This window comes from Candoia aspera, chromosome 8, assembly GCF_035149785.1.
Source record: "Candoia aspera isolate rCanAsp1 chromosome 8, rCanAsp1.hap2, whole genome shotgun sequence".
Classification (NCBI taxonomy): Eukaryota; Metazoa; Chordata; class Lepidosauria; order Squamata; family Boidae; genus Candoia; species Candoia aspera.
The window spans coordinates 5686217-5713831 of NC_086160.1; the positions used below are offsets into that span (position 1 = coordinate 5686217).

The 27615-nt window shown below is 45.3% G+C and overlaps 1 protein-coding gene across 1 annotated transcript in view; it reads left to right on the plus strand.

Moving 5' to 3' along the window:
* The window catches only part of LOC134502328 (cytosolic beta-glucosidase-like), an 86023-nt gene that overhangs the window by 42071 nt on the left and 16337 nt on the right, over positions 1-27615 (plus strand). The window contains exons 3-5 of the mRNA XM_063310635.1: positions 1358-1444; positions 15093-15898; positions 17627-17750. Coding sequence (XP_063166705.1) covers positions 1358-1444; positions 15093-15898; positions 17627-17750 — 1017 coding nt within the window. The remainder of the gene's footprint in view (positions 1-1357; positions 1445-15092; positions 15899-17626; positions 17751-27615) is intronic.

The following is a 27615-nucleotide window of genomic DNA, read 5'->3' on the forward strand; positions in this document are numbered from 1 at the left end:
TGGCAGTAATTAAGAGAATGGTGTTCCAACTGGTTAATTAGTACTGCCAAGCTTTGTTGCAGATGCACTGTTCCTGGAAAATATTTTCTCCCCTTCCCCTTCTTTTACTCCTTATTTTATACCTACACTTCTACTGGATTACTTAGGACAACCCACCAGTAATGTAATCTTAGCAAGATACAGCATCTAGCCAGCCTTGGTTGATCTCAGAAAGCTCACCAGGATCAGACTTGGTCAGTTTTTAGAAAGAAGACCTTTAGGAAATTCCAGGAGTGGGGGCTAAACTAGGAAGTTGAAAACTATTCTGGAACAAAACAACACCAAATTGCTTCTGTCCTGCTGCCTTAAAACCACATGGGTGTGTCCGTCAAGTCACTAGGACTGAATTCAATTCTCAGGAGAATTTAGCATGAATGTTACTTCTGCCTGGAGCTCTTTATAAGGGTGAAAGTGGGCTGTGAAAATTATGAAAGCTATTCCAGAGGCTAGTGTAAAAGGTGTTACAAGTTAGGTTTACAATTTGAGGAAACGTTTGCTGGATTCATAATAGGCTTGGTACCTTGGAGCTTGGAAAGCTCATTTGGCATACATGCCAAAATCTTCTGCTATACTTAGCTGAAACTTCAAAACATATCACCTCCTTTACTGGGGAATAGGAGTGATTTTCTGTCTGTTGAGACCGGAAGTTAGTCTCAGGGCCATAGTCTGAGGCCCAAGCAGCATGGAATGGCACAAGGGGAAAAACTACATATGTCATGCTCCCCGATCAAACATTCCCAGAACATCTGATTGGATTCACATGCATGAATGGAGTTAACACATGTCAGGACTTGCGGGTCAGCAGAAGTGGGAGGGGGACAAGCCAGGAGTGTGAAAGCATCTCGTTTGGACTATCTCTGGCACCCAAGGTCGAACTACCAAGCCATTGAAGACATCTGCAGGAGACTGAAGTGACTGGCATGAAAGCAGGGGCTGCATGCCGAAGAAGGGGTGGTGGTTGAACACATTGGACTGTTTAACTTGGGGAAAACGCGAGAACCTTTATTCACAACTTTTTCCACTGTACTGTGTACTACGTTCCATTAAAGAGATTTCTATGAATCGAATTGAATGGCAAGCTGAGAAATGCAGTCATTACAACGTATTTGGTATAGTTCTTTGATGTGGATGATGACTGCAGATGTAGGAAGACTTAAGTACAGTGTGGAAAGGAAGTGCTTGTGTCATGCATAATCACTCTTATCTGAAGGGTTTTTTTGACCTGTTTGTCTGAACTAACTATGGGATGACATGGTTTATATATTCACTGTATGCTTCTCCATGTCAAAAGTGTAATGATCATTTTGTTTTTAATCAGGAGGCTGGGATGCAGATGGAAAAGGCCCCAGTGTCTGGGACACGTTCACCCATCAGGGAGGAGATCGGGTTTTCAAGAACCAGACTGGTGATGTAGCTTGTGGCAGTTATACTCTGTGGGAGGAAGATTTGAAATGTATCAAACAGCTTGGATTGACTCATTATCGCTTTTCTCTCTCCTGGTCACGTCTGTTACCTGATGGGACGACAGGTTTCATCAACCAGAAAGGCAATTGTTCCTTTAAAATAGAAACTTGCACTGCCTTAATTCAAGGTTATTGCTGCAGTCTGGCATAATTAATCCAGTGTTCTAGTCTGCAGTGCAGATTTGAAATGGCAACTTTGTTCACAGTAATTATGGGATAATCGTGATTTATACATTAAAAAAATCTTGGCCTAATTAATATTCCAGTGTACTCCTGAGAATATGATCTTTAGAGATGAGATTAGAATTAGGATATATTACTTATTGTTTACTTCGGTTTTAATACTGACCATCAACAGATATTATTTCTTTTCTGTGCCAACAATGGTGATAGCATTGTGCAGAAATTAATAAGTTAAAAATAAAAACAGGACAGAGAGGAGGAAGAAAAAAGAAATTGCCAATGTGTGTTCTGAGAGTGGGAGAGACAACAGAGGAAAGAAAAATGCCGAAGCATCAAAGTACCATATTTGGTTGGATCCAAAGAGAAAACCCTCTGCTAGTGATTTTCTACAAATATTATTGGTGATCCTCCAGTGAAAAGGTTTGTTTCAGGTAGTTTCTATAGCAATACTTGGGCTTTTGTTTCAGCAAGAGTTAGTGCAGCTATTGCAGGGGTGAAATAATTGTTGGATTTAGACTCAACATTCCTGTGCAAAGAACGTCAGAAGAGCCCTGGAGCTGGATCAGGTCCCTGGCCTATCATGTCTAGCCACGGAGTCACCCAGTGACCAACTGGATCCATCAGGAAGCCCACCAGCCTGGACTGGAGGGCAAGAGATCCCTCCCTTGTTGGCAGGAGATCCCTCCCCTTGTTGCTTGCTAGCCACCAATTGTAAGGCCTATTGCCTGATTCAGGAGGGAGTAAACCACCATCAAAATTAGTAATCATAGATAGCATGACTTTCTGTGAACCTGTCTAGTCCCCTTTTAAAGCCCACTGTGCCTGAAAGATTTAGGAACCCATTTCAAGGATCTTTTCTAAACCTTTTGTTCCTAAAAGGTTATGTAGGGTGGTGAGGCAGGCATAGGAAGAACCAACCATGCATTTTGACCCTGGTTGTAGACACATTTGAATGGTGGGGCCAAAGACAGCATCCGTCCCTCTTTTTACTGTCTGCCTAGGAGATGAAGAGTGGGGGCCATCTGTGAAGCTCACTAGTTAGTGAACTTTTTGCAGGAAAACCCAGAGACTTTTTATCAATAAAGGACCTCAATAAATGGCAGTGCTTTGCAGATAGAAATCATGATAGCCTTTGCTGGTTGACAGCACTTCGATGCAGGAGAGGTGATATAGCTTTGATTCTGGAGCAGAAGGACAAGTTTAATAGGCATTTCTAAGACCACAGTCAGCAAAATCATCCTGTTTACCAATCCAGTCGTCATCTTTTTTAAGCGAAAAATATTCTGCTTGGTTCTCATTGTAAACATTCTGATTAATATTATGAACTTTAAATTTATCAAAAGGGCAGTGGGAACTCTTCTAGGAGATTGGTTTTCATTACACAGGATCTCGCTTCTCCTGAGCAGTGATCTGTTGAAACAATTGCAGCTGCAAAGTTTGGAAAGGCCACGGTCCCATCTACATTTGTTTTTTCAAAGAGCAGGAAGAGAATTAGAAATCTCAGCGCAATGTCCTTTTTAAGAATCACATGAGCTGACTCACTGCCAATTTTACATCTAAAATAAAAGACATCTTGGATTTTTAAAAATTGTCTTCCAACTATTTTCGGCGTGGGGGTTGTATTTATTAAAAGGATATTTTATTTTAAATCAAAGCTTTGAATAAGCAAAGTTTAGCCTATCACTTTAGGGAAGGTAATCCTCTAAGAAAAAATACTGGAGATGTTATCAGTGGTACCCATTATGGCCATCATCTTTGTCATCATCATTATTTCTGGGAGGTACTGTTTTTTGTTTTGCCTTGGTACCATAATATCTTGTGCCAGGAATACCACACGCAAAATATATTTACTATAAAATTGATTTCATCTTACAGCTAATTCTGCTCTTGTGGATTTACCTTCGGAGCTGGAGTTTCTCAGGGCCAAGAGATCAGTTCTTTCAACTGAAGGCTGTAACCTGCAAGGCAAAAAAATCCACTAAGCTGTGGGGAAGGCAGAAAAATGAAGTGCTGGATTTGAACAGCATTCAGTAAAAGAGGGGACTGCATTCTCATATTAATACAGGGCAATCAGTGGTTTATATTGGTTTCATTCTAGTAAGCAATAGATTCTAATCATGATTCTAATCATGCCATTTTGAATGTCTGGAAGCTTCTGAGTTTGAGCTGAGAATCTGACAGCTTGATTGTCCTCTCTCTTACTGCTGCCATTAGAGCTCAAGGATGGGAAAGGTGGATACTGAGCCCAGAGCCGCAGTGACCATTGACCAGTTAGCCAATGTCTTGATCCAGTATCAGAATGAAATGGCTACTCAGATGGACCAGATAGCATGACAATAGGTGAATGGGTGACAATGAACCATGAACCAAGTGAGAAAGAATGAACTGACACCACATGAGATGGGCCTGCTCCCAGAAGGGCCCAGGCAGATTCCGCAGCTGCTATTGATGCAGACGTTGCTGCCACCACCACAGTCAGCCAACATCAAATACCAGCAGCCGTGGAGAAAGAAGACTGGATGACAAAGGAAAGAGATGCCTTGATGGACTTCCCAATTGCCTCTGGAACTCCTGGACTAAAGCAGTTGTACCACTGGAAAGTGGAAGATAGGTGCTTTTCCAGCTACAGCCAAAGAAGAGCATTGGAGACTGAAGGAAGGGGAAAAGGAGATAAGAACCATTCTGTCTATCTGACACCAGAGGAAGAAAGGCCAACCACAATGGAGATGGAAGGAGGGAGGGAATTATTTCCTTTTCCTGCTATTTAGAGTCAGAAGAATAGGTCCTAGTCCTTCCAGACAGGGAATGGAGAAGAGGAAGGCATGGAGGTTATGCTGGGAGATACAGTTCTTCAGGTCAGAAATGTCAATTAGGTCAACAACCAACAATTACCTAACCCAAAGCTGAAATGCACAAAACTAAATATCCTTTCAGAACCACAGTAAATCATTGTGGATATAAGAAGGGTCTCCATCTCATATTGTCAGAGAGCAATCAGCTGCTTAAAGGGGCTTTATTCTAATTCGCAATAAACGTTCCTATCTAGCTGTGCTGTATTAAGTGTCTGGATAGCTTCTGCCATGTTTGTTTCTTCAAAGTTTTTCCTATAGGTTGTTATCTCATCTGCTATATTAGAAAGCAGCTTTTCTGGGCTCTTTTAAGGGGAATATTTGTTTATTTATTATTTATTAATCAAATTTATAACCGCCCATCTCCCAAAAGGGACTCTGGGCGGTTTACAATAAAACACAAATAAAAGTATAAAACTGTAATATTCCTGTTCTTCTGGCTCAGGGACACATCCAACTTTATTGTAGATCTTCAAATTAAGCTTATCATGCCATTGTTTTACTAAATATCCCAAGTACCTGGACAAATTCCTTCTTACCAGCTTACCTGCAGACAGACTACTTCCACATACAACGTGGCTATGTTTTGACTACCAAGTAAATTTGTGGCAGGCAAAATTTAAATCAAGCCCTACCTGATTCACAGTGTATTCATCCATCCATCCATCTCTTCACTGTCATCTCAGTGTGTTTGTGTCTGTCTGCATGTGTCTGCACACATGTACATGTATATCTTGCAGGATGTTGAAATTGTTATATTTTACCGGATAACCAATTAAAGATGAAAGTGTGTGTCTGTGTGCATGTTTCTGCCAATACTGAGATTTTGTGGGAAAGTGAGCTTGGCACAGTAATGGTCTGTGGAACCTAAGAGCGAACCCCCTTTACTCCTCAGCTCAGGATTCTGAAAACTATCTTTTCCCAGATACATATGTATTTCATACTGTCTTTAACACCCAGAGTCATTAAAAATCAGGTGGCATACAAGTTTAATTCATCATCATCATCATCATCATCATCATCATCATCATCATCAGTTCTATAAGAAACTCAGCAGATATGTTGCAAAGCAGGAATGTGTGCCCCTGACTTTCTGTGGAAGTCCATGCAATGTCTGGTGGCATCTTGTTGCATCAGATGCTGGATTAAAAGCAGGATGGCTGGCATGCTTAGATAAGACCAGCCATATGGTACAGCTGTGAAAGCAGAATTATTTAAATACCCAACATTGTCTGGATAAAGATAATGTAGAACAAGACATCTGGCCCTTCTGTGTATGTGTGTGTGTGTGTGTGTTTAAATGTTTAACGTGAGTGAACAGAAAGCCAGAAAATAAAAAATAATTCTGTGTTAATTGGTGTTAATCACCAGGTGCTTTCACACAGGAGAGATTGCTTAGTAATATGCTGATAATTAAATAAAGCAGACTGGGGCTGTACGATGTTTTGGCTTTGATTCCAAAAAGGTGCATGGGGGGGGGGGGGAAGGCTTGAATAAAGCAACAGTGTACAACCCTTTAAAGCAGCTATGTCTTTTCCTGGGATTGCATAGTTGCCCTCACAACAGCTCCATGCCCCTAGGGAGCTAGGGAGCTGCTTTAAAGAATTGTGGAGAATTTTTACATTCACCGTACCATCTTTTTGGAATCAAAGCCAAAACAGCTGTAAGTCCTACAGAGTTAAGTCTTTTCCTGTATTATTTCCATTATGGTTCTTAGCTTATATGTCCATGTTCTTCCACTGATGACTGGTGAACTGCCTCTGCTGAAAAGCACTGAGGGCAAAACTGAGGACAGTTTTGAGACCGAAAAAAACTGTCAGGGAAAATACTGTTCTCTTGACAAAATTAGGACAGAAAGTGTCATGAGTGCCGTTGAGCTAAAGTCATCAGCGCAATGGCACACATGACAATGACAAGGAAATAGGTGAAGGGGTACAAGTTAAGTAGCCATCAACCTACAACGACTAACGGCCAACAAACAATAGCCAAATGAATCACGGAGCCACCCAAACCATCAGCGGCAATACAACGGGGATCGCCCAGCTGAAAGCAATCAGCAGAGGAATGGAAACCTGATGATGGGCGATCCCGGAAACCCTCACCCACCGGCAGGGCAACGCATGGGACAAAAGGGGGGTGACGTGACCGTGAGCGAGGGGGCGCTGACCGGCGCGGGGTATTTAAACCCCGCACCGGCGCGCTCCTGTCACTCTCAGCTTTTTTCTACCAACGCTGTACCTGCCCTGCAATAAACCAGAGCCTGATTCGCAAACCAGTGTCTGAATGTTATTCAGAGGGAGGCAGCGCATGACATAAAGCTGAGAGTCATAAACTCAGCCTCGCCGAGCCCCACCGGACGACAACGAGCCGCGGGAGGAGTAGACGGCGAGAAGACCAGCAAGACGAGGCCGGAACGGCGCGGGCAAGGAGGGCGAGCCGCGCGGCAAGAGACAGAGGAGAACCGACCAAGGCCAGAGGCACCGCGGACTCCCGGAGCCATGGACGCCCACCCCACCCGACCCGAGCCTCAGCTCCAACCCCAAGGGGAGATGGCGACCGCGGGAGGGAGCAGCACGACTTCCGAAACCAGCGGAGGACCCCGCGCCCCACATCGCACCCCAGCAACGGGCGTGGAGCGACAGCCCCACGGCGCTCAACACGGAGGAGGACGACGGAGACACCCATCAGACGGCGGAGGAAGCGGACCCGCGGCAGAGGGACGATGAACCCCGCCGGCAACCCACCCCCGAGGACGCGCCAACGGAACCGGCCCCAGCGGCGGCGCGGGCTGTGGACGAGGAGGCACGAGCTGAACTCGCGGCCATGCGGGCTCAGCTGACGGAACTCCGGACCATGCTCCAGGCGCTTATGCCCCCCGCGCCACCCAACGACGTCCCCGCACAAGCCCACACCCCGAGCGAAGCATCGAACCCACACGGGCCAGCGGAGGGCCAGCAGACGGCACAGGCGGCCGACACCACACCCCGAGAAGCGAGAGGCGGGGCCGCACAAAACGCCCGGGCCCCAAAGGACTTCCCCATCTTCTTCGATGGGACCCCCACAAAACTCTCGTTTTTTGTGACCAACGCTAGGGAGTTCATGGGGAGGCACGGACACTCCTATGACTCCGAGGCCGACAAGATCGCCGCCGTGGCGATCAAACTCCAAGACAGGGCGGCGGACTGGTACGTCCAACTGTACGAGTCCAGCTCCCCCGCCCTCGCCACCTTCCCTGCTTTCATCAAAGAGATGAAAAACTACTTCGAAGACCCCCTAGCCAAAGTACGGGCGAAAAGCGCACTCCAAAGACTTAAACAGGGCACCCGCACGGTCCCTGACTACGCCCTGGAGTTCAAAGCCCTCGCGGGGAAGGTCAGCGACTGGTCCGAGACCACCCTGCTGGAAATCTTCAAAAGGGGGCTCAACCGCGACGTTCTCCAATGGGCCCTCTACCGCGACGACCCAGAAACGTTACACGGGTGGATCCACCTCGCGGGGAAAGCCGAACACGCGCACCGCACCTTCCTCATGACAACCACGGAAGACACAAACGATGCCGGGAAAAAGGTACCCGCACCACACGGGGGGATGGCCGGCCCCATATACCCTAAAAAGAAGTTCAACCGGGAGCCCTGCGGGAGGTGTGGCAAATTAGGGCACAAGACGGCGGATTGCTTCGCCAACCGACCGCTGACCAGCGCGCCCAAGCCCACCCCGAAAATTAGCCCCAAACCACCCAACCCGGGGCCGCCGCCTCAACGCCGAATGACCGTGGCCACAGCGACACCGAAAGAGGGCTGGGACGCTTACTGGGGGGAAGAGGACAATACCGACCCTGACCAGCCGGCGGGAAATGCTCCCCGCCTGCTCTGAGACGCGTGGCGAGGCAGGCGGTGGGACAGCAACGCGGACCACCTCAACGAAACGACAAAAGCTCCGTAATATTGGCAGCAATTCAACTCTCTACCGGCAACGGAGCCACCACGGCCGCGGCACTAGTGGACTCGGGGTGCTCAAAAAACCTCATCCACCCCGACCTAGTCGCCAAACTCGACCTCCGCTGCTTCCCCCTCCCCACGCCGCTGGCATTCCACCAGCTGGACGGCTCTACAGCGGGAGGGAAACCAGCCACGCTACAAACCGAGCCGGTCACCCTGCAAATGGGCACTCACACTGAGCGCACATCGTTCGTAGTCACGCACATCGGACGGCCCATTGCAGTCCTGGGGATGCCATGGCTCGCGACAAACAACCCGCGGATCAACTGGGCGACCCGCACCTTCACATTCGGCGACGGCGAGTATCGAGCACCAGTTCCAGCCGGCAAAAGCAACCCCACGGTAGGACGAGCGGAGGCGACCACACAAGACAATGCCGCTAACACAGCAGACCTACCAGAACAATACGCCGACTTCTCCGAGGTCTTCGGAGAGGCAGAGGCTGACCAACTACCCCCCCACCGCAAGACGGATTGCCGGATCGACCTACTGCCCGACGTCCCCTTACCTCGACCAAAAATCTATTCGATGACCCCGAAGGAGATGGCAACCCTCCGGGAGTTCATCGATAAAAACCTAGACAGGGGATTCATAGAGCCAGCATGCTCACCGGTCGGAGCCCCCGTCTTATTCCGGGAGAAGAAAGACGGGACCCTACGGCTCTGCACCGACTACCGGGGCCTAAACGCGGCTTCCCTGTCCAACAAATACCCCTTACCCCTGGTGAAGGACATGCTCGCCCACCTGTCCACGGGCAAAGTCTTTTCCAAATTGGACCTTCGCGAGGTGTACTATCGCATCCGAATCAGGGAGGGGGACGAATGGAAGACGGCCTTTAACTGCCCCCTAGGCGCTTTCCAGTACAAGGTACTGCCCTTCGGACTCGCGGGGGCCCCTGGGGTGTTCATGCAGCTCATCAATGAGGTACTGCATGAACACCTGTTTAAAGGGGTCCTGGTCTACATCGACGACGTCCTTATTTACACAAAAACACACGAGGAACACGTAACCTTAGTCAGGCAAGTCCTCGACAAGCTCAGAAGGGCGCAGCTCTATGCGAAGCCTACAAAGTGCGAGTTTCACAAAGAGCGCCTAGACTATTTGGGGTATCGAATCTCCGGGGACGGCATCGAAATGGACCCCGCAAAAGTCGAAGCGGTGCTAAACTGGGAGCGGCCCCGCAACAGACGGCAACTACAGAGCTTCCTGGGATTCGCGAATTTCTACAGGTCATTCGCCCGGGGGTTCGCTGAGATAGCCCTCCCCTTAACGGACCTCCTCAAAACCAAAGGGGTGGGGGACACCCGACGCGCCAAGAACCCAGGCACAGTGCTGAATTGGACTCCCGCGTGCCAGACCGCATTCGACAAGCTGAAAGCGCTGTTCACTACGGAGCCAATCCTCGCGCACCCGGACCCAGAACGGCCGTTCGTGGTCCAAGCCGACGCCTCAGACTTCTCACTGGGAGCCATCCTGCTACAGAAAGACTCCACGGGGCTCCTGAAACCATGCGCCTACCTGTCAAGGAAGTTCTCCGAGACAGAGAGGCGATGGCACGTCTGGGAGAAAGAAGCCTTCGCGGTGAAATCGGCACTAGAGACATGGCGACACCTACTCGAGGGAGCCACCCAACCATTCGAGGTCTGGACGGACCACCGGAACCTCGAGGCCCTACGAACGCCTAGACGCCTTAGCCCAAAACAGGTCCGATGGGCCCAATTCTTCAGCCGCTTTGATTTCCAGCTGAAGTTCATGCCGGGCAAGAAGAACTTCCTGGCCGACGCCCTCTCCCGACTGCCCCAAGACGAAGAGCCCGCCCCAGACACCATTGGGACGGTCCTATCCGCCTCGCAACTGGGGATGGCCGTGACCACCCGAAGCGGCGCACGGAGGCAGCTCGACGCTACGGCGCAGCCGACGGCGGGACAACCGGCGACGGAAAGAAGCCAACCGCAACTACCAGGGGGAATGCGCACGGACCTCGCCGCCGCCCTCAAAACCGACCCCTGGTTCCTGGCGAACCCCGACAAGGTAACGATGGCGCAAGACCTGGCATGGGGGGAAGGCAGAATCTACGTCCCGGACTCGCAACGCCAGGCGATCTTGCATAGGTCACACGACGCCAAGCAAGCGGGACACTTTGGGTTCCTCAAGACCCTACACCTAACACGGCGCCAATTCTGGTGGCCCGCGCTCAGGCGAGACGTAAAAACCTACGTGGCGTCCTGCCCAACGTGCGCTAGGGCCAAACGGGCACCAGGCAAACCCGCGGGGCTATTGCAACGGGTGGCAGAACCCTCCCGCCCATGGGAGGAAATCTCTATGGATTTTATAGTGGACCTCCCACCCAGCCAGAAGAAAACGGCCATTTGGGTGGTGAAGGACTACTTCTCAAAGCAGGCCCACTTCATCCCCTGCACGTCGGTCCCATCCTCACAACAGCTAGCCAAACTCTTCCTCATCCACGTGTACAGGCTACACGGATGTCCCGCATGTGTGGTGACCGACAGGGGCACACAGTTCACCTCCAAATTCTGGCGGGCCTTCCTGAAGCTGACGGGGACCCAACAGGCCCTATCTACGGCTTGGCATCCTCAGACGGACGGAGCCACTGAGGTTCTTAATGCCACCTTAGAGCAATTTATACGATCATATACGAACTACCACCAAGACGACTGGGCTGAACTGCTCCCGTTCGCCGAAGTCGCATACAACAACGCCGTCCACACGAGCACGGGGAAAACTCCGTTCGAAGTAGTCTCGGGGCGCGACTTCGTCCCCATACCGGAGCTACCTCAACCCCCGGAACCCCAGGTGGACGCCAGCGACTGGGGACGGAAGATCGCGGAAGCATGGCCAGTAATCACGGCGGCGCTGAAGGAGGCACAGGCTGCTTACAAAGAGCAGGCCGACAAGCACCGGCGCCAACAACCGACGTTCCAGGCGGGGGATATGGCCTATCTATCCACCAAGTTCCTAAAGTCAACCCAACCCTCGAAAAAACTGGGGCCTAAGTACATCGGGCCGTTCCGAGTCACGCAAATAGTGAACCCGGTAGCAATACGCCTGGACCTGCCACACAACCTCCGGAGACTCCACCCGGTGTTCCACACCAGCCTCCTAAAACCGGCAACCACCTCCCGATGGCACCCAAGCACGCCACAGCCCGCGCCGCTAATGATCGACGGGCAACACCACTTCGAGATAAGGGACATCCTCGACTCCCGCAAGCAACGAGGAACTCTACACTATCTGGTCAGGTGGAAACACTTCCCCCACCCGGAATGGGTGGCGGCGCACAACGTTAACGCGCCTGACCTGACCAGAGCATTTCACCGGGCATACCCCGACAAACCGCAACCAAGGTCAGCAAAACCAAACCCCCCCCCGCAGGCCCCCCCCCGCCTCCCGTGCCCCAAGGGAAAGGGCCCCCCCCAAGCCCGCGACTTGGGTGGACCTTCCCCCCCCCGGGACTCACTCCCCCCGCCCCGGGCCCACGGGGTGGTGACAAACGATCGCCAGCACCCTCCCCCCGCCCCCCGGCCGCGGGGGAGTGGCAAGCAAGTCAACAGGGCAACCTGGGGGCAACGCCCAGGAGACACAACAAAGGCGACGCACTCTAAATAAGAAAAGAAGGGCCCTACCTGGAGCTGAGAAGCACCCGACCAGCCACGCCTCTCGCCTCGCCGAACTGAGCCAAACAAACAGGGTGTGGTTGGAGCATGCGCACGCCAGGTCAGAACCCGAGCATGCGCACCATGGACACACCCTGGGAAGGCACGTGGTAGAGGGAGGAGCAAAGGGAGGGGCGACAACTACTCCGGCGGGAACTTTGAAAAAAAAAAAAAAAAAATGTGGCGTTTTGACAGCTCCACGGGGAAAACCCAGAAAACCGGGGGAGAACACTATTCGAAAAGGGGGCAGTATGTCATGAGTGCCGTTGAGCTAAAGTCATCAGCGCAATGGCACACATGACAATGACAAGGAAATAGGTGAAGGGGTACAAGTTAAGTAGCCATCAACCTACAACGACTAACGGCCAACAAACAATAGCCAAATGAATCACGGAGCCACCCAAACCATCAGCGGCAATACAACGGGGATCGCCCAGCTGAAAGCAATCAGCAGAGGAATGGAAACCTGATGATGGGCGATCCCGGAAACCCTCACCCACCGGCAGGGCAACGCATGGGACAAAAGGGGGGTGACGTGACCGTGAGCGAGGGGGCGCTGACCGGCGCGGGGTATTTAAACCCCGCACCGGCGCGCTCCTGTCACTCTCAGCTTTTTTCTACCAACGCTGTACCTGCCCTGCAATAAACCAGAGCCTGATTCGCAAACCAGTGTCTGAATGTTATTCAGAGGGAGGCAGCGCATGACAGAAAGGCAGTTGGTAAGCAAGTTGCACGGTGGCCAATCCATCATCAGATCAAGCCCCATTTTATATATAGCCACATTTGAGATCTTTAATATTCGCACTTGTTCATTCAGTTATCAGGTGGTAGCTGTCGGTGTGTAAGATGGAAACAGCCTTATATTTACCTTCAGTGTAAGTCAATTATAGAATGAATTGCAAACATTTATTTAGAAGTTTTAATAATTCCTGGTTGGTTCCCAATGTTATTTTGCTCTCAGAAGCAGGGCTACTTTTTTTGCAAAGTCTTGTACAGTATGAGACTCTGCCACCTAAGTTTTGATTAAAATTGGTCTTTATGAGAATATTTGGCCCCTTTAATTCTTGTAGATAATTTTTCACCTTTCTGGAGAAGGGGTATAGACTCAGATTTTAGATACTGTAGCCTCTCAGCCACATTTCTGACCTTACTGGGACCTTCTTCACTTTGATCTCTAGAAAGACCAGAGTATAACCCCTTTAATAAAGGAGGTTTATTCAGAAGACTTCTTGTTCTAGCCAACTTTGCTAAAATCTTATTGGGCTACACAGGACTGCTTTCTCCTGGCTAGATCAGTGCACTGTCATCTATGGTTTTAGAAGGGAGATATAATAATATCCCTTTACGGGATCATCTTTATTCCTGTTCAGCAGAAATGACCTAATCTGTCTCATGTATCTTATTGTATTGTCCATTTTTAATGCTTGGAGTTAATAATGCCTTTGCCAGTCAACTGTCCAGGCAAATGAAGAGAGCACACAGTTTCTGTTAGCTGGTCTATCTGTAGACATCTCTAGAAAGGTTGATAAGTTCTGTTCAACAGGTATGGTTGCAAGCATTGTTGAAAACCAGAGCATGGTTTAGCTCTGGCACTGTTAACTTGAAAGATATATATGCTCTTCCTCTTTTTTAGCCTTTTTTAAAATCTCAGTGTACTATACAGCTGACCATAAATAAAGTAATAGTAGTAGTAATAACAATAATAGCAATAATGCCACCTGCAGTATAAAATAAATTATTGTCCAAGTCTACAAATTATTCTTCTGCTAAAAGAGAAGTTGGTTGTGGGCCTATATCTCTCTCAAATTCCTTAAATAGTACCTTGCTCCTTATGAAGTTCCTCATGTGGGGTGTCTGCAGGGCGGTGTCAAAAGTGTCAAGAAGGTGGGTCAACTGCACAATCAAAGCCCCACCCCTTTTAAATGTGTACCACACTCATTACACACATGTAAAACAGGACAGGGGTTTGATCACGCCTGCCATCTAAACTATTTTCATCTCCCCGTGCAGTCTCCCTTATTACAGGACGTATATGGTAGACGTTGAAAAGATGCAGAACCTCATCAGAAAAGGTTTTAAGACATGGGTCTTTCTAGTTTAGGAGAAAAGTGAATATGGGGATATACAGTACAATAAAACAGCATCATAGAATCATAGGGTTAGAAGGGAGGTCTTTTCGTCCAACCCCCTACTCAGGGCAGGAATTCTTGGGTGATCCCGGACATATGGTTGTCCAACCTTTGAAAACCTCCAGTGATGGACCACTCACGACTCCAGGAGGCAGGCTGTTCCACTGCTTGATAGCTCTCATGTTCAGGAAATTCATCCCTATTTTGAGTTTCGATCTCTCTCTCTGTAAGGCTTCCATCCACAGTTTCTTGTCTTACCCTCAGGCACTATGGAGAATAAATTTGCACCTCCTTCCTTGATAAAAGGAAGTGCTTCTTCACCCAGCCTACACCTAACCTGTAAAATTTCCCTCTAGAAGGTTTGCCTGGTTGGATGACTTCAAATGGTGATTAGATAAATTCATGGAGAATATATTTACCAATGGCCACACTGTGTTCCCTCTGAAAACTGTTAACTTCATATGCCTCATGTGGGATATTATGGGATATTGAATGATAAACGCTTGACCTGATCCTTCAGGGCTCTTCCAGGGTTGTTTACTGGATGTATCTCACATTAAGCACTCTGTTGGATCTGTTTCACACCTTCTAATAAGTCAATAATAATGTTGGCCTGCCTTTTTTAAATGGCTAAATTTGGGGGTGGGGGATGAGATTCAAGAAATTATTGTTCAGTGCAACAGATACAGTGAGTACAAGCAACTTGAAAGAAATAATGATGATGGTTTCACCAACCTTTTGGTCTTTTCTTCCTTAGGAGTTTATTATTACGACAAAGTGATAGATGGGCTGCTCTCCATCGCTGTGACCCCTGTGGTGACGCTGTATCACTTTGACTTACCTCAACATTTAGAAGATCAAGGTGGCTGGAGATCAGATGCCACAGTGGAAGCTTTTAATACTTATGCCCAGTTTTGTTTCAAAACTTTTGGGGACAGAGTGAAGCTATGGATCACCATTAACGAACCATACGTTGTTGCTGTGTATGGCTATGAAAAGGGTGTAATAGCACCAGGTATTGCTATGCCTGGGGTTGGTGCATATCTGGCAGCCCATAATATGATCAAGGCTCATGCTGCAGCTTGGCATAGTTACAGTAGACTCTTTCGGGAAAAACAAGGTGGACTTGTGTCTATAGCACTCAACTCAGACTGGGCAGAACCCTTCAATCCAAATTCTCTTGCTGACCAGGAAGCTGCTAAGAGGCATATTGCATTTTGCTTGGACTGGTTTGCTACCCCAATCTTTCTCAGTGGTGACTATCCAGCTGTGATGAAATCTAAGATTTCTGCTGCATGTAAGAGGCAAGGTTCTCTGTCCTCACGGCTTCCTGAGTTTACTGATCAGGAGAAGATGATGATCAAAGGCACGGCTGATTTCTTTTCTCTAAATTATTACACTACTCGCAAAATTAAGCACCAAGATCATGAGATCAGTCAGCCAAGTATGTCTGCAGACAAAGAAGCTGAACAAGTAATAGATCCATCCTGGCCTGTTGCAACCGGCAGTTCTTGGCTGGCTGTTGTTCCATGGGGTTTACGTCGGCTGTTGAAATACATCAAGGTGTGGAATTCTCCTCTTGCTTTTCCAGTTGCACAGAGAACCCATTACCTTGGAGCAGTGTTTCTCAACCTTGGCCACTTTAAGATATGTGGACTTCAGCTCCCAGAATTCCCCAGCCAGCATGCTGGGGAACACATCTTAAAGTGGCCAAGGCTGAGAAACACTGCCTTGGAGGGAAGTCAGTGGATGGGCAGTGACTGGGAACAGAGGCACTGTGGCAGGATAGAGATCACCAATGGAGATAGCAAATTGCAGGCCAGTAGTTTTCAGCTGACCCAAGAATGGATGGAAAGTATTTCAGCAAGGGTGGAAATGTCCAGTATGATGACCTATCAGTATATCAGAAACAACTGTGCAGTGTTTGTTTTCATGTGCCCACCTTAAAGCTAAATTGCTTTGCTGAAATCCATCCTGAATTGTGCTTATAGCATGAAGGCTGAACCCAGTTGAGAAAACTGGTTCTCAAACATTCCAACTGCTTGGGGTTACAGTGACCACCAGGGGACACTATGTGATTGGTTTCAGCCTCACTAGGAATCATCAGATATAACATAGCCAGATGTTACTCTAGTGGGTTCAAACCCCCTACCAGGAATTGAACTCATAGACCATTGCACTATGGAGATGATATGCAATGCATTAGCTTTAGGCTCTGACTGGTCTGGTAGGAAGCGATATATAGACTCTATCAGACTGATACAGTCCAACTTTCCTTAGGCTCTGAGAAGTCATGTAAAACCTTGCAAACAAGGCTTGACCTAATGTTATAATTGCTTGGGTTACGTTGGATCAGGAGGCTTGTGGCTCCTCTGTTGCAAGAAAGTGGAAATGGTGTAGAATTAAAACCTCAGACTTTTATGGGTAGGAATCATTTTTGGGTAGGCTGAAGATTAGACAGAGCTCTTTGAAGGGTAAGTGGGGAGGAAAAGAAAGGTCAGACATGGAGATAAGGTATGTGAGAGAGAGCTCTGAATGAAAATATCAGTTCTTCAGAGCAAAAGGGGGACAAGGAAGAGGGAATACTAAATAGGGTGCCTGAACCACAAACATTCCTTCATTCAAATCATAATGCAAGTGTCTAGCTCTGGTTCCTAATTTATCTTGTGGTCAGCCTCACTCATTATCAGTAATGGATTGACCAGGGGAACTTCGATAGGCAAGATGGAACTTCTCTATGCCACACTTTCAGTCTGGTATGTGAAGTCCTGTGAATATCTGAAGGACTGTCTTGGGTGTGTTGACTTGATAAGGCTGCCCTTGAAGTGATCAGCCTCTATTAAAGCCCTGGGTATGTTGGGCATTGTGACAGGATATTCCCCACCCTAGCTCTGAATTGGTTAGCCACAGGCACAGCCTTCTTTGCTCCAATCCCAGGCAGTCATGCAGCATGTGGAGGCCGCATCTGCCCAGGGGTGTTTGTTGTGACTTGCAAGGATCAAGGGGTTAAAACACAATGACAGCAAGGCAGATGCTAATGCAGAAAAAGATATTTCAGTATTCTCATTAGAGTAAGTAATTTCTCTTTCTTCATGGATATTTGCACAGTTTTGCTTTTCCACTGTTAGTCATAAAAGGTCAGCTTGTGGAAAATTAAGTTAATAGGGTCAGTGCAATTTGATGAAAACTAGTTTGGGGTTGTAGCTTAAAATAGATGGAGGGTAATGCACCTGATTTTATGGGCTTTTCTTAACATCTGTTCTGAATAAAACTTCTGTTCCCTTGTTCTAGGATACATACAGTCACCCCATCATTTACATCACCGAGAATGGGTTCTCCCAATGTGACCCTGCTCCGATTGATGATGCTCAGCGATGGGAGTATTTTAGGCTGACTTTACAGGAGATTTTAAAAGGTACAATTTAAGAATGATGGAAGATCAATTGTGCAAACTTAATATAATTTTCCCGTGTGCCTATTTGCATTTAGCAACGGCGAGTGGTTCTTCAAGTTAATGTACATCAGATAGGAGCATTGCAATTAGAAGGAAAATGTTTAGCAGATAGGAAAAAGAACTGGTTTAGATCTCTTATATCATACCATTAGAGAAAAGGAGAACAAATTTTCAGCACAGTTTTAAGGAAACAGCATCAGTTCCATCTGAATTCATAATGCTCAAAAGTTTATTAATTGAAAGAGGACCTGATGGAAGAAAATAAGAGCTGAATACTGTATTATTGATTTCACAAATGTTGACTTCCTGGGAGAAACAGGGAGATAAGGCTCTGCCAGAAATTAAAGGGATTTAGGAGTTTGCCATAGCTATGAAGGTGAAAGGGCAGCAGACAATTCAGGGTTAGAGGCAGGGCAAAATTCAGAGATTTCTGCCTCATTTAGGTAATCCTTAATTGAATCGGTTTGTTTTTAAAGCATCAGGCAATCCTGTTGTGAAAGAATCTTTTAGAATTTTTTTCCCAAATCCCTTTGCTCATTGGAAAATAGCTTGTTCCTTAAATACTCACACAGAATAGAATGGGATGTACAGATAATTAATGCAGTGCAGGGTCAAAATCTAACCCCTAGTTAGAGAAGCTTATAGATTCTTTCAGTCGGGTCCTGTTCTTCTCCCAGGACCAGCCAAGACATGTGTTGGGCTAATTTTGTCTTTATGAGGTTCTTTTTCTTCTTTCCAACCCAACCAAATGTTGGAAAGAAGTAACACAAAGAGGCTTGGGACTGCTTCTATGTGTCCTCCAGCAAGATCACTCTCCCCAAATGGAACAGAATGGGACCAAATTGGATGTGACTGGAGAAGCCAGAAGAGATTGATTGAGTTTGAAAATGGGCCAGATTCAGCGTAAGGCTGCAGAGGAGAAAACAAGAATGCTGCTGATTGCTCCAGTCCCATTCCCCCTCTGTCCCCCTTCACATGACCCATATTGGATCATACGCAGCCCACACAGGCTTCCTAGTACATGCAAACACACACTGAAGGGAGAACAGAGAGACACTCCCATCCACCATGTTGCTTCATATACAGAAGATAATTCAGGTAAAGGAGTTGGAAAGAATTCCATCAGCCATGCTCTGCATGCTTTCCCTACCATATTTTTTATAAGTGATAAAGCAGTTTTGCCACTCATACCTCGGGGGAAATACTCTGCCGAAAGCAAATAAAAGGGGAACGCCGTTTCTTGGGTAGCAGGTCTTTTATGTGGCTAGACTCCCTCCTCTCCTCTTTCTTTCCTTTGAGAGAGAGGCAAAACAGCTTTTCTATTCAATTACTCCATCCATTTGAATGTTTGATACTTCTGCACACCTGTGAGAATGAATTTTCACACTGATAATGTGAGAATTAAACAATTTTCCCATGTAGGCTCGCCCACTTTCTTAGAAGGGACAAGCTGAAGGAGCAGGAGAAAGCAAGCAAGCAGCTAACCATTTTGAATCGCCTATGTGTAAGGTTCCCATATGAAGCAGAAGCACATGCTGGCATTCTTGTGCTGTCCCCTTAACCTTTTTCCATAATAAATCTCAGAATTCAGGAAGTCACGTTCCTCCAACATTGGTTTGCAGTCCCGATTACCGTGAGTTTTGACCATAGTGATTTCTTCTCATGTGCACTTTCCCCTGGGCACTGTGTGTGTATGTTGGGGAAGGAATGAGAAGACATTTTTAGCTAATGGTCCAGAAGTAGTCCAGCTCAGGAACCAGATTCCACAAGAAGATTAGAACTCTACTTTATTGGGACAGGCTACAGTAGTAGCCTCTTGAAAGTCTGTCTGCATTTTCCCTTCCCCCTCTCTTAGGCCTAGGGAATCAGAGGGAGCCAGTCTCATCGGCTTCTAATACTTTCCCTTCATCCTGTGCCCAAAGCATGCTTATGCACTCATGGTTGTCTGAATCCTCTCTGGGTAGTTTATCCAAGATACTATCTTTTTTGGCTGGTTGGGTTTTTCTTTTCAGTGCTTCTCTTTCATATTATTTGTAATACAAAACTTTATTATACGTATATGGTCACTTGACATTCTCCGAGCTGATAGCAAAAAATAGTATATATACCAAAAAGGGAAATAGTGAAACAAAGTAAAAAACAAAAATAAAAAGAATCTGAAAGGAGGAACTTTCTGTAGCTTGTTTTTCCCTCCCTTCCCATTGTCCCAAGCCACTAATCTCTAGCTAAGTATTTGTCCTTTTCTTGAAATATTGGAGATTGTTGCTTATATTTATTTAAATAATTTTGTCTGATAAATTAATGTTTTAGCTTTTTTTCTTAAACACCATATTCCAGAAGGTGAAACCTGCCTTGCTGTATTATGTATCATTTGTAAGGGAGCCATTCCTGCTTGAGTTTAGTTAAGTTTCTGTTATGAATATATAATAGTTTTGCCATCACTGTGTATTCACTGATGTTGGCTTGTCGGTAGGGTTGCACTTTTCCAATGTTGTACCAATCTTGTCACTGTCAGCATGTGTCTTAGTAGACTGTAGTCTGTGATACTTCTCCATGGCTCCCTACACCACCACACATGATGGCCATTTTATGACAGCCATTATCCCCAGCAGCTATTTTGCAAAACCCTTCTTAAAATGTAGGTGTGGCCTCAGACCGCAAAATTTTGCATCTCTTTGACCTAATTTGTATTGGCTTGTCATGGATGGATGCAAAAATTCCCATTATTGCCATCATTCCTTCCTCCCCCTGCAAAAAATGGAGAATCCACACGCAGTTATGAAGCTGTATGACCTTAGGCCAGTCTATCAGTCATAATTTGTCAATTGTTGGGATCTTGGTGTTCTCTGAGCTTGATTGTTTTCCTGAAGAACTAAAATCAGAGAACACCAAGAACTCAACAATCAACTCTGAACTACACGTCTTCTCTACTACTGGAATTTGTAGCCTATTGTGCAGTAGGGAATAGGATAAAAATTCATATTAACTCATCCCATGTACAAGGCGCAGTCATGTGCTGAACTGGAATTTTCTTTGATAACATCACATGTTAGTTCAATAACCTGATGGGGGAAAGTGGTTGTCTGAATTCTTTGAACGGATGCCACATTGACTGGGAAGTCATGATTTCCTGGGTTCCTGATCAGCAGCTAACCTGTGTGATCTCTATCACTGCAAGGAAAGGTACAAACTTTTCTTACAGCAAAGTGATTCAAATATTAGGGCCATCAGGAATTCTGGATTTTACATAAACCCAGAAGGATACTGCAATCAATTGGGAATAAATACAAGATGATCTCAGAAAATCTAAGCAGGATCAGGTCTGGCTAAGACTTGCATGAGAGAACACCAGAAAATACCAATCTACTGTAGGCAAGCAAGGAATCACATCTTTGTTACATTCAATGATCCGGGTTAAAGTTAAAGAAATGAAAATGAAAGCATAACATACATAAAATATTATAGGGGTACAGTATTTGATGGTGTGTTTTAACTGTGGGAGCACAAAATTTAGCTACAATATTGGTCATGCTAGCATTAGAATCAGAAAGTAGAAGCTCTATATAGTAGGCATCTGTTCATCATGGACACTGATTCAAAAGAGGTGAAATAAGCAAATTCCTTATGTCCCTGTAGAAATGGCAATACCACCACACATGGACAATGGTTTCAAAGTTGGAGAAGGTGAGAGATGTTAAATATTTGGCCAGCACCCAAGGTCACCTTAACAGCAGAAAAATAGTTTCTGCTGTTATATTAACCTCCAGCTGATACTCCATATCACCTGTTCTTTGAAGGAGAAAGTGACTGCTCTTTTCGTAGTCCAAAGTAAGAAGGAACCCAGCTGATGGACCATAAAATGCTAGCTTTGATTCTGTAGCATCACTCCAGCTTGGAGAATACTTCTGTGCCGGTACAAGAGGTAGTAGGCCAGTGGGGAATAACTAGATCTTTCACTGGTAACTAATCATCAACCTCCACTCCATAAGTTCTATTTTAGGCATCCCCTTCCCAAATCTGTTAGTTACATAGCTTGGGGCAGCAAGAATTCTCAAAGAATTTTGTTTGCATCACTTCCAGCGTATTCTTTGTGGCATAGATTCCCACCTGTGCTCCGTATAGGATCTGGGCCAATGTTTTGGCTTTAAATGGTGTAAGAGTGGCAGGAACTAACTCTCCACTCTTGGTGAAAAACAACCACCGAAACTTCACCAAAGCACACATTTCTTCAAAATATACTGAACTGGTATTGTACATGGTAACAGCGGCAACAATTTTATACACTTCTTCTTGAAAAATACCTCTGGTCCCCTCTATGGAAAAATGGCTAATTAAACTCTGGGAACATGCTTTGATATCTAGAATAACTTAATATCTAAAAATTAAATCTGATGTGCAGTTTAATCTTACTTGGAAACCATTTCTGGACTATAATTATAAACATGGAATTTTTGCCACACCCTAAATTTGGGTCCTAGAGTTTATATCAAATCATATTTTGATTGGACATATAGTCTAAACATTATTTAGACTATTCTTTTAATGTATTGTTTACTATTTATAAATTTCCTTTTTTATCTTCTTGATCTTAATTGGGGTAGCCAAATATTTTACTGTTCAGTAGAGACATCTCTTTACTAGAAATTGGATATGGAATGTTTAATAGTACTCTAAGTTGTTAATGGTGTAAGTATATATTACCGTATATTAGCCATATGATATTTTCATTCTACTGGTTATTTACAATTTGTTGGTTATCCATTCTACTACTTATATATTTTTTCTTCCTTTCTGTATTCTCGATATTTGTTGAAATGTCTGTTTGGTATCAGTTTTATTCCTTTTCCTTTTTTTCTTGGACTTGTAACAATAAAGAAAAAGAAAGGCAGAAGGTCATAATGCCACCCAAGAGGTGTCATCAGGATGTGCTTTTCAGGATCTTTTGATGTCAAAAACTACTGCTAGGTATGTGAAGGTGTGAACCTGCTCAATCTTATTGCCCTCTCTAATCCAGGGTTTCTATTTGGTCATGATTTTGGATTTATGAAAATTGGGTGTGAGTCTGTTTTGCTTGCTATAGAGGATGATAGATTTCACTGTTCTTCTAAGCCCAGCTGGAGTTTGGGATAAAGAGGCAGCAGGATCTGCATAGAAAAGAAGGAGTATCCTACGGCCTGACGCTTTTAGAGCACGGAAGTCATGGTTGTTAAGAATTAAAACCATGCCAAGACCATCGTTGATGGACCCCTCTTTGTATGGCTATTCTGTCCAAAAGGAGTTCTTTTGAAGATCATACTTGTAGGAATTTGAGTACAAGTTTCAGACCAAAAAAAAAAAAAAAGGAACTGCTTACTAGTTGATGCATTGTGGAGTTTTACTGATCCTGCAAATTGACTGATTGATCTATAGTTAGCCAGGTCATGCTTGTTGTCCTTCTTGAAGGTGGGAACAATTATTGCTATCCCCCTGTCCTTTGGCTGATAGATGCAAACAAGGAAGCTAATACTGGTGCCCAGCAGATGAGATTCACTTTTATTGCTCCAGACATTGACCACATTCCACCAGAAACAGTCTACTGTAGGCTAGACAGCAAAGTGGGGAAAAAAAGATCTAGAAGAAAGCAATGCTAAACCTCTTCTATATTGTTGCCAAGGAAACTATATGTGTCATGAGTAAGGATGGCGAGCAGGGGGCTCCCACCCAGATTGTCAAGCGCATGCGTAGCACTGAGGAACTGTTCAGCCATTCAAAGAGACACAGATCGGGACCGCCTTAACCTTTGGGGGTTATATGGCTGGGTTTTCCCACGCTTCCTCAGTTTGTTAGGATTCTTGTTAAGTACTACTAATAAATATTAGAGACCAAGTCATTGTCTCAGTGTGTTTCCTGGTAATCAGGACAATATGGAAGTATCCTTGTGGTCATCAGGAGTTGGAGGCAAGTAAATCTTTCCTTTTTTGTAAGTGTTTATATGTGCCAAATTATGCTTGTTGTATGCTTTCCATAACAAAAATGTGCACATTAATTGCATGGCAGCAATTGCCATTGTATTTACTCTGCCCCCTGTCCTATGCTTGCAACAACTGAAAATGAAGCAGAGATGCACTGTGAAGACAGAAAGTCCTTGCTTGTGAAATGTCAGGGGGTTGAGATGGGGGCAGGATACTTGGTCTATATCGAAACTCCAGCTGCAGTGATTACAAGGTATAAAACTCTAGTTATTGAGGCATAAAACTAAAATACCTATGACAAATGCTCTTAAACAACATTACTGTTTTATAATTTAATCTTTAATATCCAGCAGCAGGCCTCTTAAATCTTACCTGTGAATATCTCACCGGCAACACCATTCAATCTTTTTCACTGAAATCTTAAATGGTGTTCTTGTTGCTAGAGTAATGCCCACGTCTTTCAGGATGCCTGGTTTTAAATGTGTAAAAGTTTGAACAACTGTCAGATTTTCTATTACCATTTAGAAGTAAAAATGCTCAGCAGTAGTTTCTGTGGGAATAATATCAAAATCAAGCTGTGTAAAGACAGATCCATTGATTTTTTTCCCCTCACTCCAATGGTGGAGAATCAATTTAGGAGTGAGAAAATGACTTGCCTCCTCCCCTTCATGGTATAAGAGGTACATGCAAGGTTTCAAGCCACGATTTTACCAACTTTCCTAACAAAATTCAACTTTTTAGACACAGAAATATGCCTGAGTTAGCGCAGCAGTCCCAAACTGCTGAGAAGGTTTCTAATGGACAGCTCTCGGCTCTTAATGACAACTTTGTCCATGGCAAGGCGCCATGATATTTATTGAAGACTCCAGTAAAAATTGTCAAGGTGTGTGTAGAGGAGCAGGCTGATACATCTATCTTGCAATCTACAGGAGTTCAAAATTAGAAATGCCCCTCACCTTTAGACAAACGTAGTGCGCTGAAAAAGGAATAGAACAAGAGGGCAGTGAAGCAATTCCACAAAGGCTATTAAATTTACATTCATTAAATGGAGCCTCTATGTTCAGAAATGGTAGGGAGAGACAGAGAGTCCAGCCTATTTGGGAAGGCAAAAAATAAGGGAAGTATCCATGGCCTGTTCCAAAAGCATGTGGTCATTACTGGAGATAAGTTCTCTGTTAGATGATCCTTTGTTCTACATAAATGATACTGTGTGTGTGTGTGTGTGTGTGTTTTTCTTTAACATACTGAGTTATAATATGTTTATAAAGGAAGAGTCCACCATCTTGTTCCAAGTAAAATGTTAACTAGTGTCATTTGTGGAAATGAAAAAAAGGGCAAATTGACATGAATAACCAATTTTACTTGGCAAAGGTATAGCTCTTTTGCTCCCCTTTTCCCATTGGTGGTGGTGATGATGATGATGATGACGACTACGACGATGGTTGCACAGTCAGCCAGATGTTTCGACTGGATTTGGCATTTTTGTCCACCTATCGAGTCCTTTTCAAGGACCTGGGATAGGCAGATGTTGTTTAATAATATTCAAGGTATCGGCACAGGATGTAACCTGTCATGAGTAAGGATGGCGAGCAGGGGGCTCCCATCCAGACTGTTAAGCGCATGCGTAGCACTGAGGAATTGGTCAGCCATTCAAAGAGACACAGATCAGGACCGCCTTAACCCTTGGGGGTTATATGTCTGGGTTTTTCCCACGCTTCTTCAGTTTGTTAGGATTCCTGTTATGTACTAGCAATAAAGCATTAGAGACCAGTTCCTTGTCTCAGCGTGTTTCCTGGCTGTTAGGACATAACCTGTTCCAAGTAAAGCTGCCTTTTGCAGTTGAGTGATGGTGATGATGATGATGATGATGATTACTGTTACTATGTTATGGGTAACCTACAATTAGATTCACAAAGACTGGTGAAAATTTAATAATTCAAGTCCTAACCAAGGACCTAGTGTCAGGGCCAGCCCAAGAACAATGCTGAGTCAGCGTATTCCAAGCTCCAGTTCTTTATTGCTTTCACCATACAGACAGAATCTTGCCAGACTAAAGCCACTCTCACTGACCTAAGGGTAAACCACCTGGGAGGCTCTAGGGCGGGGCTATCCTGAACCTCTTAGCTTTCCCAGCAACAGTCTCTGGACTGTGAATCCTCTTATCTGCCTGGAATGTGCTCCCTCCTTCCTGGGAATCAGCGGCAGTGCCGAAATCCACCACATCACTCCCCCCCCCCCACTTCAGGGACAGATTCCATCACACTAAGGTACCATCTGAGGATATAGGCAGTTCCAAGCAGGTTATTATTATTATTTTTTTGTAAAATTAGGTTGTTCAGGTCTGATAAATTATTATTATTATTATTATTATTATTATTTGGAGCTCCTTAGGTTTTGTCTCTGTAAAGAGGTATATTGTCATTCTAATCATTTCCACATAATGAAAATGCAACTATAGAGAAAACATCTTACAAAGGACCACATTTTAGTGCTTCTGCCTTTACAATGTCAGGAAACCAAAATACTGATCAATAGAATGGAACCCTGGAAGGGACCAGCTAAAATGCAGACGTTGCATTATGTGCAATGAGACCATATTCATATGAAGCGCAAATAACTTTAGGGGGTTAGGTGAAGGATTTGCATTTGCAGACATGAGGCTATTTTAAAACCCAAGGACTCACAGCCCGAAGGCCAGTCTGAAGTACCAGTTTAAATGGGGACCTGCACAAATCACGCATATATTTTGATTACCCAGTTATGTGATGCTAGTTCACAAACCAAATCCACAACTTGAAGTCATTTCCCCAGTCCTAGTCCTGGTCCTGCTCCTTAACCACAATGCCACACTGGTTCACACAACGCACCATACTACAAATCTCATTTTAGCCTGGCAGGTTTTGTGAACTGAGCCTTCCCATCACAATTTTTTTCTCTGTGGCTGATTTTGATCTCTCTCTCTGTATACCTGTTTTTACAGAACTAGCTTGAGTTTTGAGTCTTGCAAATCCAAAGGAGGAGGAGTTTGAATAAACCTGACATACAAGCTGTTAATTAATAGAAGAGAAACAATAAATGGAGGCAGCTGACTTAACTTTCTCAGTTTTTTTCTACAAAGGCTGGTTGGCCACTCTCAGAAGTGTGATTAACTGATGGATCGATCAATAGATAGTCTCAATGCTTCCTTTTTCAATCTTTTCTGCTATAACGGGCCCCATTAATACCATCATCAAATCACAACATATAGATCCCTAAAAACAGACATGCTTGTCCATTGTGGTGTCATGCCAACGCCGTCAAGACTCAGATCTCTATCCATGCCCCACACTCACTCTGTTTTCTTCCCACATTCACTATTACCATTCCATTTTCCTCTTTCTCTGCCTGAGAAGCTGTCTGCCTGTCTACACTGCATTTAGAGGCAGAGACCTGTTAAGATCAATTAGAATGCTTCCTATTACAGAAGTACTGGGCAGTTACATTCCAAGGCATAGGTGTAAGTTTCTGAGTGCTGTACTGCAAACTAAAAAACAGTCTTGTCTGTATCTGTAAGTGGATGGTGCACTTTCTAGGACAGAACAGTAACATTTGCTTTGAATTGAGTTTGGAAGTTGGGGACTTAACGGAGACAGAATGTGAAGGTCCTGTGCTGGGCCTTCTAATTAAATGCTAATTTCCCACTCTAGTTTTACAGCCCTGGAGAGATCTCCCATCCAGGTACTAACCCCGGCTTATGAAACCAACTGTGTCTGTATGATTGCATTTGAAGATATGATTATGCTTTCCTGTACTTTCCCAAGCTAGCACAAGCTTGGAAACGGCTGGGATAATTTTAACAAAACTAACTCTGCACTTCGCCCTTTCCTCTTAAATCT